General features: G+C 40.9%; 1 protein-coding gene across 2 annotated transcripts in view; it reads left to right on the plus strand.

The window, feature by feature from the left end:
* The first annotated feature begins 6,955 nt into the window (after positions 1–6,955).
* Positions 6,956–14,365, plus strand: part of tgfb2 (transforming growth factor, beta 2) — a 117,810-nt gene continuing 110,400 nt past the window's right edge. For both annotated transcript variants that reach the window (XM_079275730.1, XM_079275731.1), the window contains exon 1: positions 6,956–7,902. In XM_079275730.1, the coding sequence (XP_079131856.1) occupies positions 7,557–7,902 (346 nt within the window). In that variant the 5' untranslated portion in view covers positions 6,956–7,556. The remainder of the gene's footprint in view (positions 7,903–14,365) is intronic.

Raw genomic sequence — 14,365 nt, forward strand, 5'->3', positions numbered from 1 at the left:
TGCTGTTGAAATCATTATTCATGTTTATATAACAGTATATGTAATGGAACATCACATTACATTACATCTAGCAGACGCTTTTCTCCAAAGCAACTTACAATAAGTGTATTCAACATCGGTTTTCGAGAGAACTAGTCACCAGAAGTCATAAGTGCATCTCCTTTCTTCAAACGAGCATCTAAGAGCATAAACCAGAGCCAACGTACAGTGCAGAAACAAACGAATGCAATAAGTGCCACAAACTAATATGAATAGAATAAGTGCAATAAGCTCGTATGAATACAATAGATGCTAAGTGGAAGGCTAACAACAGTCGCATGACAACTGAGCCAACTCCACCTGCTGATGAAGACTGCATGTTACAGCTAAAGCTCTGGAACAAGTAAGCGGACCTTTTGTCAGTTACTGTAACAATTGTGGCTGAGTCAAACAAATCCAAGATTGAATTCCTCAGGAGACATGATGCTGTGCGTGGTAAAGACTTGGACCTGTTGTACATCTGATGATATGATGTAGAACACGTCATGTCTGCTGCTCATTAGGACACTCACACCTGGATGCAGAGTCCAGAGTGGCCGGCTCCGGGCTTTTCGAACGGGTGTGAACGTAAACCGTGCCGGCCCAGTGTGGAGCTGGTCCTGTCTGGTAATGTCCAACAGTCCACAAAGGACACTTTCCTTGACCTCGATGGAAAGCGTCATGAGGCGGAGGATTTAGGAAAAGACAATCGCGGTGCTAAGAGAATGCGACTTCACTTTCACTAAACTACGTCATTATGATGAGACAGCTGTTACTATTGACTTCCGCTGTGATGAAAGTACAATATTACACAGATGGCAAACAAACAAGGTATCATATACTTTGCCCTGTGCATTCTTTCTGAAACTGACAATTCACTCATGTGCAACATCTATATCAATGTTTCCTATGTGCAATAATGACAATTCAACTGTTCAGTTATATTTAGCTTTTCCACAGTTTCATTATTTATTATATCAATAGCTCTTTTGATTCAATTATACTTTTTCTTGTTGCTCTGTCCCCTTTGCTGCTGGAAGACTTCACATGTCATAGAGCAACTAAATCCTGTCTCAGATAGATGACGTGAGGTCTGCCTGTCAAACACTGCAGCCAATCAGCATTCAACCTGACATGTTAGATCCTGTCACTGCGAGGAAGTGAGAACGATCAATCCCAACCTCCACTCCCGTAAAGTGAGGGTTTAGTTCTGTCCCACTGTCAAATCATCTCTCACCTCTCACTGACATGTTGAGCCCTTTATGAACACTTTCCACGAGTCAGCAGTAGATGCAGACTTTGCCAAAAGCAGTGGTGGGCCGTCAGGGCCTGCAAGGCCTTCTCTGCTGGCCTAAACAGAATCACAAAGTTATATCTATTTTATAATTTAATACTTTTTCATAAATACACTACATGTATTGTAATTTGTTTCTCATGATCTTATGTTCTCATTGCACAGCTACTGTGTTCCTCAGTTGCTCTGCTTCCAGTGCAGCTTGTTTTAAGTAGAGCTTTTATCCAATCAGATCTCACCTCTGTCTCTAGGTAAGAAGAGAGCCAGAGGCCTGCAGACTCACAAGTGAATCCATGTGCACTGTAAGTGAATGGAGACGATATTGTTGATTGTCATAGTCTTCAACCAATCAGATCTTTAGTTTGACATGTTGGGCGTATTCTTTGACGTGTCAGCGCTGCTAGCTGGCCTACAAGTACGTGATTGGTCAGTGGGCTAGCCTGACGTGTTGGGCGGTGACAATCCCAAAATCTGCTGCATCTGTCGAGCGGACATCTTCAGCCCTCAAACGCATTTAAACGTATTCAAGAAATACAACTGGGGAGGCTCGACTGTCTTCACTGGCGTCCATGAATGGAGAAGGACTTCTTACTGGAACTAAAACACACGGATGTACTGAACAACCGTGAGATTAAACTCTTTGTTAACAAAGAAAGGAGGATGGACTTTGTCTTTAAATAGTGAACAGCAGCTCTGCTAAGTTAAATGTGTTTGTTTTTACATCTGCAGTAGCTTTAATATGCTTGTTTATATATTATTTGTACAACTTGTTTTTATAAAGATTTTTGTTTGGTTTTATATGTGATAGGAACTATTGTTACATCCAGTGTTGCACTGGGGACATATTTAGCAGGTGGCAGTGTTGCCAACTTGGCGACTTTCTCACTAAATCTGGCGACTTTCCAAACCCTCATGGAGACTTTATTTGTCAAAAGCTACTAGTGACAAATCTGGCGACTTGTTCTGGTGTTGTTGGTGAATTTTCTGGTGTTTTGACGTTAAAGCTCGTACTCTATCTACAGTTGTTGGCTTCATTTTGACATGAAACAAACAATAACCGTAGCTGTGTTTCAGCTGCAGGACAGCAGTGAAGGCCCAGGTATAAAATGCACGGCCCACCACTGGCCAAAAGGAACCAACGTTAAACACGGAGTCACCAGCAGAAGCATGGAGACGTAACAAAAAGGTAATCACAGAAGACGGCTCACGTGTGTTCAGCCTGGTGTATTCAAGTTACACAGAAACATTAAGGGTTAAAGATGGAACATAAAAACACATGAAATCAGAGGATATTTATTTAGTCATCAAATATTTGATTTTGTCATTGAAGCTGTTTTGACAAAAACAAGTAAATAGAGTACCGTAATTTGCGGACTATAGAGCGCACCTATATATAGGCCGAACCAGTGGTGTATAAAGTACTCAAGCCATACTTGAGTAAAAGTAAAGATACCTTACTGGAAAACTACTCCAGTAAAAGTAAAAAGTCACCTCTTAGAATACTACTTGAGTAAAAGTCTTAAAGTATCTGATATTTATTGTACTTAAGTACAAAAGTACTTAAGTATCAAAAGTAATTTTCTGATATTAAATGTACATCATAACCTGAACATTAAATGAACATCATAACCTGTTCATTGAAAGTAAAAGTACAAGTAAATGCTGTTAATAAAAAAGCAAAGGGTCAGAATTTTGAGAATGATGAAGTTTATTCTTTTAAGTGCTGTGGCACCATGACCAAGGACATGGAGCTATGTTGAACATAATTGGGTTGCTGTGATCCATCCAGGAGCAACAATGTTCAACATAACATATTGTACATAAGTATACTTTTGCATCTACTATGAACTTATCATCATAATTCTCTGAAAAGCAATATGACACTATGAAGGAGTTGTAACAGTGCGTTTATAAGTATGCTCATTAGACTAGAGGATGTAGAGGCCAATGCATAATATTGTGTTCAGCAAAACATATCCACTTGATGCATCAGGTCAGTGTTTAGAGAAAGGACACCTGCCTTGTAAACTCCTATGGGCCTGATTTGAACACAAAGGTTTTGCTCAAGCTGAATCTGCAATTGGGCGACTGCTACCATCATAACTCCATCTGATCATCCACAACATGACTCAAATATCAAAACATGATCAATACTAAAGCAGCACCGAAAGTAACAACCCAGTCATTACTTGAAACTGAAAAATGTCCTGTTCATCTTCAAAAGAAGTTGGTTTTCAAAATTGTGAGAATTCAGTCTCGCTCTTCTTGGGCTGAAGACTAGTCCTGCGATGCTAAATAGTCTTTCACAGGCCGCTGAGGCAGGTAGAGGTGTGTTCAGCGTCACAGACAGCTTGCACACAGCTGGGAAGGATTTCCCAAATGCTAACGCTAACGCTAATGCTAACGCTCTCTCGGCTCCCATCAATCCTATGGTGTGGTGGCTAGCTATAGCTAACGTTAGCCAACTAGTGCTGCACAACTGTCAACACTTCCTCAGCTCACTAACTTGCTAGCGATCCACTGGTGTTGGTCTTCGTCACCACCGTCGTTTGTTGCGGGAGTAGGAGGTGCTTCCATTTCTGCTTCCATCATGAAATCAGTCATCGTAGAGTGGAATGCTACTCAGGTAGTCGCCCGCTAGCTATAGCATGTAGCATCCTGGGCATCACTGGGAATCAACACACCGCGGCTTTGAGAGCACTTGTTTGCAATTGTGCATTAACGTGATTAACCAATGATTTAACTTGCTGCTAGGACCACTGATTCACCAAACCTGCTGGCGTGCAGTCTGTGTTCCACCACAGTCCCCGACGCTGCTCTCATGATTCATTTTGTTTCTGAAGATAGATTTGATTTTGTAGCGAGTAACGAAGGTTTCAGGGGAAATGTATCGGAGTCAAAGTATCAGTTTTCTTTGCAAAATGTAGTGAAGTAAAAGTAAAAGTCAACAGAAATATATATAATAATAAAGTACAGACATCCAAAAAAACTACTTAAGTACAGGAACAAAGTATTTCTACTTCGTTACTATACACCACTGCACCTGCTAATTTTTAAAAGAAAAAAGAAATTGTCCATAAAGAAGCTGCACTTGTCTATAAGCCGCAGGTGTCCCCGTTGAAACATGAGATATTAACGCGGCAAGATGTTACAGGAAAGATTCTTTTAAACTTTGAATTAAATAAATGCCGGTAACATCCACAGCTTTTGTCGTCTTTTTGCAGCGAGTCAGTTCTTCATGCTGCCGTCTCCAGCGTCTCACCATCGATTCATTGATGCCGAGCGTACGTGCGGCAGCTCTATTTCCTTCTTCGAAAGCCAGACGGATCGCTTTTAACTTGAAAGCCGCATCATATGCATTTCTTCGTGTCTTTTCCATGATGAGAGTGTGTGCACGAAGCACAAAATGGGTGATCTGAAACGTAACGGGAGACACCTGGGCCAGTGCTCCAGGACAAATCATTAAATTCACTTCTGATCATTTTTTCTGGCTTGTTAGTTTGGAGCTAGTTTGCTGCAGGCTTCATTCGGCTTCAGCTCCAAACACCCTCACTGCCCATTTTTGGATTGGCCGGTTTTTCGGTTGTGTCCTCACTGCCAAGATGAAGCCGTCCCACTTTGAGCTCCCCATTGGCTCTTTAGAAGCCTGTGGGTGACATCACGGCTGAGTCATGTTTATACAGTTTATGGTGGTGACGGTGTATACCTCTTTATTGTGCATTCAATACTAAGCTATTCAAATAATACACAGGTTCATATATTCATGTTTTTATGTTAAACATGTACAAGGTACAGTGAGTAGGGTGGCTGTGCCACTGCCATTTATAAACATACCTTGTCAGCTGATACCAATGCCAATATCAACATTGTCTGTCAATTGCATGATAGTCATGCATACAAGCTATTCAAATTCATGTTTTCATTTGAAACATAAATGTGGAAACGAAAAATGAGTGATGTCGTACCACTTCCATGCATAAACATACCGGTTATCTTTCATACAAAACTGAACTATTAAAAATAATGGACACATTCATGTTTTGAGAAAACATTTTTTTTTTTTTAATTGTCTAATCAACCAAAAGATTTCGCGGACCCCCCTGCAGTACCTCCGCGGACCCCCTAGGGGCCGCGAACCCCCTGTTGAAGACCTCTGCTCTACAGGCTCCCACCGGCATGAGCACTGCTCCTCCAAGACCCGTTTGGGAGGAGAACTTTGGCGGAGAAACTGCAGTGAACGAGCTGATCCCAGATCAGCCTGACCTCACAATCAGACAGCAGACTAGCGGGAAACTTATTTAGCTTTTTAAAACAACAGGGACAGATCCAGCATGGATAGTTACGGGAGTGAGAGACATGAAGCACCTGCTGAGACATGATATATAGTTATAAATACATCATTATATATATATATATATGTGTGTGTGTGTTTTATATTAGTGAATATTATTATATGATATATATATTATTATATTATACTGAATATTATGATATGATATATATTATTATATTATATTGAATATTATTATATGATACATATATTATTACATTATTATATGATATACATATTATTATATTATAGTGAATATTATGATATGATATATATATTATTATATTATACTGAATATTATTATATGATATATATATATTATTATATTATACTGAATATTATTATATGATACATATATTATTACATTATTATATGATATACATATTATTATATTATAGTGAATATTATGATATGATATATATATTATTATATTATACTGAATATTATTATATGATATATATATATATATATATTATTATATTATACTGAATATTATTATATGATGCATATATTATTACATTATTATATGATATACATATTATTATATTATACTGAATATTATGATATGATATATATATTATTATATTATACTGAATATTATTACATTACATATATATTATTATATTCTACTGAATATGATTATATGATATATATATATTATTATATTATACTGAATATTATTATATGATATATATATATATATTATTATATTATACTGAATTGCCTGTTAGGGTGACTAAAATAAGATGTCCTGGGGTGTTTATCAAAGTATTATTTACTGCTTTTGTTCGTGTTGGAATAAATGTTAACTATTTAACTGCAAAGTAGTAATGCGTGTTTGATAACTTAATTTTTTTTAAGCATTAAATCATTCTGGGATGTTTACTGAAATTGATTGGATGTGGAACAGCCCTACTTAGAACATGTTCCACCAGCCGCCACTGTGTGGCAGTATACCTAAAGTGCACTAATCACGTGATGAAAGCATGGTGTGTATGCAGGCAGCATTACTGAACCACAATAGCTCAGTCTGTACACAACAAACACATGTGACATTCTGAGTGCGGAGCACGGCAAGCTTCCAACACCAGCAGAAAAATGGAACTGGTGTCCAATGTGACGCAGAGAGGAACTCGACAGAGAACTTGCGTCGACCGGCTTTAGGACCCAGCGTAAACACATAACGCAGCAGGGGCCGACGGGGCATTCGCCGCTGCAGCGCTGTCCCAATGGGCACAGTAAGCGCTCCTATTCACCACAAACCGTCTGATAATGTGGATTTGAAGGTTCCCCTTCTCCGGCAGTGAAGACTACAGACCAGAGGGGGAGCACGTGGAACTTTCGTCCCGTATGATTCTCCTATAAAGCAGCCGCTGCTGTCCGCTTGGCACGAGCCGTCCCCCAACTAGATGGGTTGAGGGAGACGGGTAAAAGCGCTATGCAGTCACACCGAAGCCAAACTCCGAGCTGTTTGTGAGCTACTTGTGAAGGAGGACTCCCTCAGCGCGTCAGAAAACCTTGAAAACGTTCCCACGCTGCGTCCCCGCTGATCTTCGGGACCGCGTTTGAGTTGGGATGATTATCGACCGACTGTGTGCCGTGTGGGGAGTGAACGCGATGGAGGTGAGCTCGGTCCTGACTTCAACTGCCCTGTTTCCACCCAGACGTCTTCTGCACCGACACTGCCAGCGATAGTAGCGGCTTCTCCTTCTGTCCACACAGTTGAATGGATTTTCAGGTACACTTTACTGAAACTGGGGAATTTGAACCATACGCTCTACAAGTAGCTGTTCGGGGCCACTCGGCTCGTGGTCATACATGATCTTGGGCTCAGAGATGAGTCTGCCTGGCGGAGTTTAAATCACTTCGGCGAATCGTTTTTTTATTTGGTATTGGAAGCCGTCAGAAGAGAATATGAACCTGTGTGTCGTCAGTCTTCTCCTCACTCTGGATCTAGCCGCTGTGGCGCTCAGTCTGTCCACATGCAGCACGCTGGACATGGACCAGTTCAAGAAGAAGCGCATCGAGGCCATCCGAGGGCAGATCCTGAGCAAGCTGAAGCTCACCAGTCCCCCTGAGGACTTCCCCGAGCCCGAGGACGTGTCTCGGGACATCGTGGCCATTTACAACAGCACCCGCGACCTGCTGCAGGAGAAGGCGAACGTGCGCGCGGCGACGTGCGAGCGGCAGCGGAGCGAGGAGGAGTACTACGCCAAGGAGGTGCACAAGGTCGACATGCAGCCTTTCTACCCAGCAGAGAGTAAGCGTTTGTGTGTCTGCGCGTGCATGTGTGCGTGCATATGATCCCACTGGTGTTACTTGAGTGAGAAGTTGAAACAGCTCAAGTCTTTGTGATTGTTTTGGAACATTCTTGTGGATGAGCGTGTGTCCTCTAGCTCTCTGATGTCACTGCTCCAGCAGAACGTCTGCATGCAGATAGCTGAGGCCCAAGGAGGTCATCTCTGTCTGTGCCCTTCTAGTTCACTCATGCTACGACTTACTGTCTGCCTCCACCCACTGGAACGACTTCTTACTAACATTAGAACCCCTGTGAAGGGGTGCGTGGATCAGTACTGGTTCTGAAAGTACTGGTGCGTCTCTAAATATAGTTCTGGTGCTGGCGTCCTGACTAGCAAAGGGTTTTGTTTGCAGTTAGACTCCTTCGACTCAGTGAAGAATGGCTCCCTTGTGTCCTCATGGGAGTCATTGAGAGTTCTAGGTCTCACCCAGCTAAAGTCCATCTAGCCAGCAGTCACGCTGGCGTGTGAGCGGAGGAGCTGTTTAGGATTCGCTCTTCCAGTGTAACTTCAGACCGTCTCCCTCTCCGATTGAATCCTCTTGGTGGAAATATTCCTGAATCTGCTTAGACACATTCCACCCGCAGCTGTCTGTATTATGTGTAGATGTTCAGTGTTACTGGTCTTTGTTCTTGCACAAAGATTTTCACGTGTAAAATTGGTGGAGCACCCCATTATGTATTGACATGAGCGTATGGAGGAGCTCACAACCATGCCCAGCCAACTGATTTCCAACGTTCTCACCGACTGAACTAAAATGCATGCTGACACCTCAAAGGACGAGATAGAAATAATAGACAGGTGGTGTGTTGATCTGCTATCATGTCTGAATCAGAGACAACCAGAGACTGTATGTCAGAAGTGGACGTAGTCAGCGTGACGTCATCCATTGGTTTGTTGACGAACACCAAAGCAGTTTTGAAGCCTTTAGTTCGGCATTGTGTCCGACACCATCTTGGCTCTTTGCAACCAGTGAGCAGAAGTGACCATATCTGGACTGAGGAGGAGTGACGTAGAGACGCCGTATACGTCTCTGAGAGACCTGTCAATACTGTGTAGCCCAAAAGCATCCCCTGCTTTATGGTCTGTGTGACTCTAAATGGACCATAATGTACTAAATGAACATCATGCTGTATTGAAGAAGACTTGAAACTAGAGATTGAGACATAAACTCATGTTTACAATGTTTACTGAGGTAATAAATCAAGAGAGAAGTAGAGTCATTTTCTATAGACTTCTATACAACCAGAGGAGTGTGGACACTAGAGAGAATGCAGATTTAAGACTTCATTTTTCAGAACCAGATGTTGCCTCCTGAAGAAGAGGAAGCTAAGTTTGAGTCATAACCCTTCTAGCGGAAGGCGTGGGTTCTCTTCTCTGCTGTTCTGTAGCTGACCCTGACCTTTGACCTCCCATTTGGAGAATATTGATTCGTCCTTCAGCCTGTAGAAACAATGAAATTAAACTATTGAAACAATTAAATGAAATATGGCTTTCCCATTCCCATCAGAAATGTGAGCACATGAGCTGAAGCAAAAATAAATGAGCAGGACATTTTGTATGCCCTCAGGTGTATTTTGCATTAAATGTTATCCTTGGCCCTGCCTCTTGTGTAAATACCTTGAATATGAATAGATGTGGCCCGATGCCAAGTGCAGTCAGCAAAGCATTTACAGGGTATAAATAATACTGAGTCAACACGCAGGGAGGAAAGATTCCCATTCATGTGAACTGGTGACACTGGCCAGGTCCTCACATCTGGAGGCCAATGCTGACAGGAGGGAGATCAAGCAGTGAGCCCCTCAGCTGATAGGCTCTATTTATTTTGTATCAGCCTTGTTTGGTTGGGTGCCAGGAAATCCTCAGAGGCAGCAATGTGGGGCACATGGGCCTGAAGGCCTCACAAACAGGCGGGGCAGTGGAATGAGGTGGGCGGGGGGTGAGGGGGCTGGAGACACTGTGTCTCACAGTGGTTTATTTAAACCCAGTTAGCTGTGGGGTGTTTTGTGTCTCCCCTGCCTGCCACTCACTTCAGGACAAGTTCCAGCAGGAGAGATGCTAAGTTGGTGGCTCATAACTTCTAACATCTGTTTGGAAATTGAATACAGAAACTGGAAAAACATGGGTATACCAGGCAGGAAGGGTCTAATGAGAAATGCTATACATTGCATCATGGGAAATTTAGGAACCTGCATTTGTTAGGCTAACTATAAGTCAAGATATTTTGACCAATCTTGTTTTTATCAAACGCTTGAGTCCACAACTTTATGGAAGTGAAGCACTAAATCACCTCTTTGATCATGTGGTTCTCCCACTGCGCTGTATGTTTGACATGAGACACATCACTCCACACACGTTACCAGATCATATTATAAGATAAGATGGAACGTTATTAATCTGAAAGGAAATTATAAATATACACACATACAATAGTATAAATACCAGTAATAAAGACAAACTAATATAAACTAGAGTAATGAATACAAACGCATAACGAATAGAGTAATAACTATAAACACATTATCAATAGAGTAACACATTATCAATAGAGTAATAACTAAACACATTATCAATAGAGTAACACATTATCAATATAGTAATAACTAAACATTATCAATATAGTAATAACTGTAAAAACATCAATATAGTAATACCTGTAAACATCAATATAGTAATAACTGTAAAAACATCAATATAGTAATAACTGTAAAAACATCAATATAGTAATAACTGTAAAAACATCAATATAGTAATAACTGTAAAAACATCAATATAGTAACAACTGTAAAAACATCAATATAGTAACAACTGTAAAAACATCAATATAGTAACAACTGTAAAAACATCAATATAGTAACAACTGTAAAAACATCAATATAGTAACAACTGTAAAAACATCAATATAGTAACAACTGTAAAAACATCAATATAGTAACAACTGTAAAAACATCAATATAGTAATAACTGTAAAAACATCTATAGTAATAACTGTAAACATTATCAATAGAGTAATAACTATAAACACATTATCAATATAGTAATAACTATAAACACATTAACAATATAGTAATAACTATAAACACATTATCAATATAGTAATAACTATAAACACATTATCAGTATAGTAATAACTATAAACACATTAACAATATAGTAATAACTATAAACACATTATCAATACAGTAATACCTATAAACACATTATCAGTATAGTAATAACTATAAACACATTAACAATATAGTAATAACTATAAACACATTATCAATACAGTAATAACTATAAACACATTATCAATATAGTAATAACTATAAACACATTAACAATATAGTAATAACTATAAACACATTATCAATATAGTAATAACTATAAACACATTAACAATATAGTAATAACTATAAACACATTATCAATATAGTAATAACTATAAACACATTATCAATACAGTAATAACTATAAACACATTATCAATATAGTAATAACTATAAACACATTAACAATATAGTAATAACTATAAACACATTATCAATATAGTAATAACTATAAACACATTAACAATATAGTAATAACTATAAACACATTATCAATATAGTAATAACTATAAACACATTATCAATATAGTAATAACTATAAACACATTATCAATATAGTAATAACTATAAACACATTATCAATACAGTAATAACTATAAACACAATGCTCCAATGCACCAATGCTTCACATTCCATCTCATACCAATTGTATTATTGAAGCATGACCACCATCTTTCACTAACTTTGATCAAATGGTTTTATTGACCTAATCCTTGGAATTCACTGAACATAATTTGGATTGAGCACCATTGTATAGTGGTGATGTAGGAGCAATCTTATTTTTAATGCTGTGGCGTCCGTCCGGTCCATTCTCGTGAAAGTGATATCTTAAGAGTGCTGTAAACTGTTTATTTAAGTAACTACAGGACATTTGGAAATATGGTAAATGGACTGTACTTGTATTTCTCTTTTCTAGTCTTCCGACCACTCAAAGCTCTCTAACACTACATGTCATTCACCCATTCACACACTGATGACAGGGCTACCATGCAAGGTACTACCTGCCCATCAGGACTCTAACTAACCATTCATACACATTCACACACCGTAGGAACAGCAATAACACATGGACCAGCGGAGCCGGGAATCAAACCGCCGATCCGTTGATTGAAGGACGACCCTGCTCTACCATTGAGTCACAGTCGCCCCATAATAATGAACATAGTGCAATAAATTAAAATTAAAATCAAAAAATGTAGAATAGAATATCTGTGATTTGTAAGTGTACAAGTTTGCATACAGAGAAAAACGTTCCACAGAGGACGCAATCTGCTCTGCTCTCCACCCAGCCCTCACCCACCTAGAAAAAGCAGACTCATATGTAAGAATACTTTTCATAGACTTCAGCTCAGCATTTAATACCATAATCCCACAACAACTCATCTGCAAACTGGACCAGCTGGGGTTCAACACCCCACTGTGCAATTGGGTCCTGGACTTCCTTAGTGAGAGGCCACAAGCAGTACGTGTCGGCAACAACACCTCACGCAGCATCACCCTAAGCACTGGGGCCCCACAAGGCTGTGTGCTCAGCCCCCTGCTCTTCACCCTGCTGACTCACGACTGCGAACCTACATACAGCACCAATCACATGGTGAAGTTCGCGGACGACACCACTCTGGTAGGTCTCATCACCAAGAACAATGAGACCAACTATAGGAAGGAGGTCAACCTTCTGACCACGTGGTGCAGCGACAACAATCTCCTGCTGAATGTCACCAAAACTAAGGAGATTGTTGTTGACTTCAGGAGAGGCCACACTGTACACCCGCCACTGACCATCGATGGTGCTGCTGTGGAGCAAGTAGAAAGCACCAAATTCCTGGGGGTGCGCATCAGGGACGACCTCTCCTGGGCCACCAACTGCGCATCACTGGTAAAGAGAGCCCAGCGGCGCCTCTACTTCCTCCGCAAGCTGAAGAGAGTAAAAGCCCCCACATCAGTGCTGAAATCATTTTACAGGGGCACCATTGAAAGCATCCTGTCTAGCTGCATCACTGTGTGGGGCGGTAGCTGCACCCAACACAGCAGAAATGCACTACAACGCATTGTAAAGACAGCCGGAAAGATCATCGGTGCCCCACTCTCCTCGTTACAGGAAACATACACCACCCGCCTCACCCGGAAAGCGACTCAAATCGCAAGCGACCCAAGTCACCCTGCACATAGTCTGTTCAGCCTCCTACCCTCTGGAAGAAGGTACAGGAGCCTCCGCTGTCGCACCACCAGACTAAAGAACAGCTTCGCCCACCAAGCTGTAAGGACACTGAACTCTCTCCCCTCACTCCCCCCAATCATATCCTCCAGCCTGACGGGAAGCTGAAGCTGACCCCCCCCCCCCCCCCCCCCCTAGTACAGAAGTAGTGTAAATATGTATCTATATTTATATTATATTAATTGCCCACTTCTCACACACACACATACACACACATTATTATATTAATTGCCCATTTTTCCCGTTTTTATGTGTATTGAACGTCCCTATGTGTATTGAATGTTTTATTGTAGCATAGTATATGTTTTAACTAGGATATCTGTCTTTACCTAGCCTAGGAAGTGTTTTATGTTTTATGTGTCGTGCTTGCACTTTATGTTCCACCGTGGGAGAGTGGGAAACGTAATTTCGATTCCTTATATGTCCTGACATGCAAGAGATTGACAATAAAAGCTACTTTGACTTTGACTTTGACTACAGTTGGGCAGGGATGTGTAAATAATTGTCCAGGGGATCTGAGTCAGTGAGGGACCCGGGCCGTGTTGATTAGGGAGACTTTTTTGTGTTTTGAGGTTTTGGTCCTGATGGACCGCAGCCTCCTGTCAGAGGGAAGTGACTCAAAAAGCTTGTGTCCGATGCTGATGGTCTGAAAGTCAGAGATGTGTTTCCACAGCTTCAGATGTTGCTTCCTGTCAGACAGGAAGTCTGTTATCCACTTGCAGGTGTAGTCGGGCACATGCAACTGGGAGAGCATCAGAGATGGGATGATGATGAAGTCCACAAACAGGATCCTGGCATGGCTTCCTGAGGAGTCCAGGTGCCAGAGGAGGAATTGCAGGGCCACGTTGGTCAGGGCCACGGGCCTGTGATTGAGTTGTTTTGCGGACGGGGATGATGGTGGAGGCCTTGAAGCAGGCTGGTACGTGGCATGTCTCCCAGTGAGGAGTTGAACATGTCTGTGAACAGGGAGACAGCTGATCAGCACAGTGCTTCAGGCTGGAGGGATCACATTTGGCACAAACGTCCACTTCGACTGAAGGAAAAACACGTTTTGGGCCATAACTCAAAAATGTATATGCTAATTATATTATATTAATATACAATTTCACAGAAATATCTGAT

The sequence above is a fragment of the Melanostigma gelatinosum genome (genome assembly GCF_949748355.1).
Source record: "Melanostigma gelatinosum genome assembly, chromosome: 9".
Classification (NCBI taxonomy): domain Eukaryota; kingdom Metazoa; phylum Chordata; class Actinopteri; order Perciformes; family Zoarcidae; genus Melanostigma; species Melanostigma gelatinosum.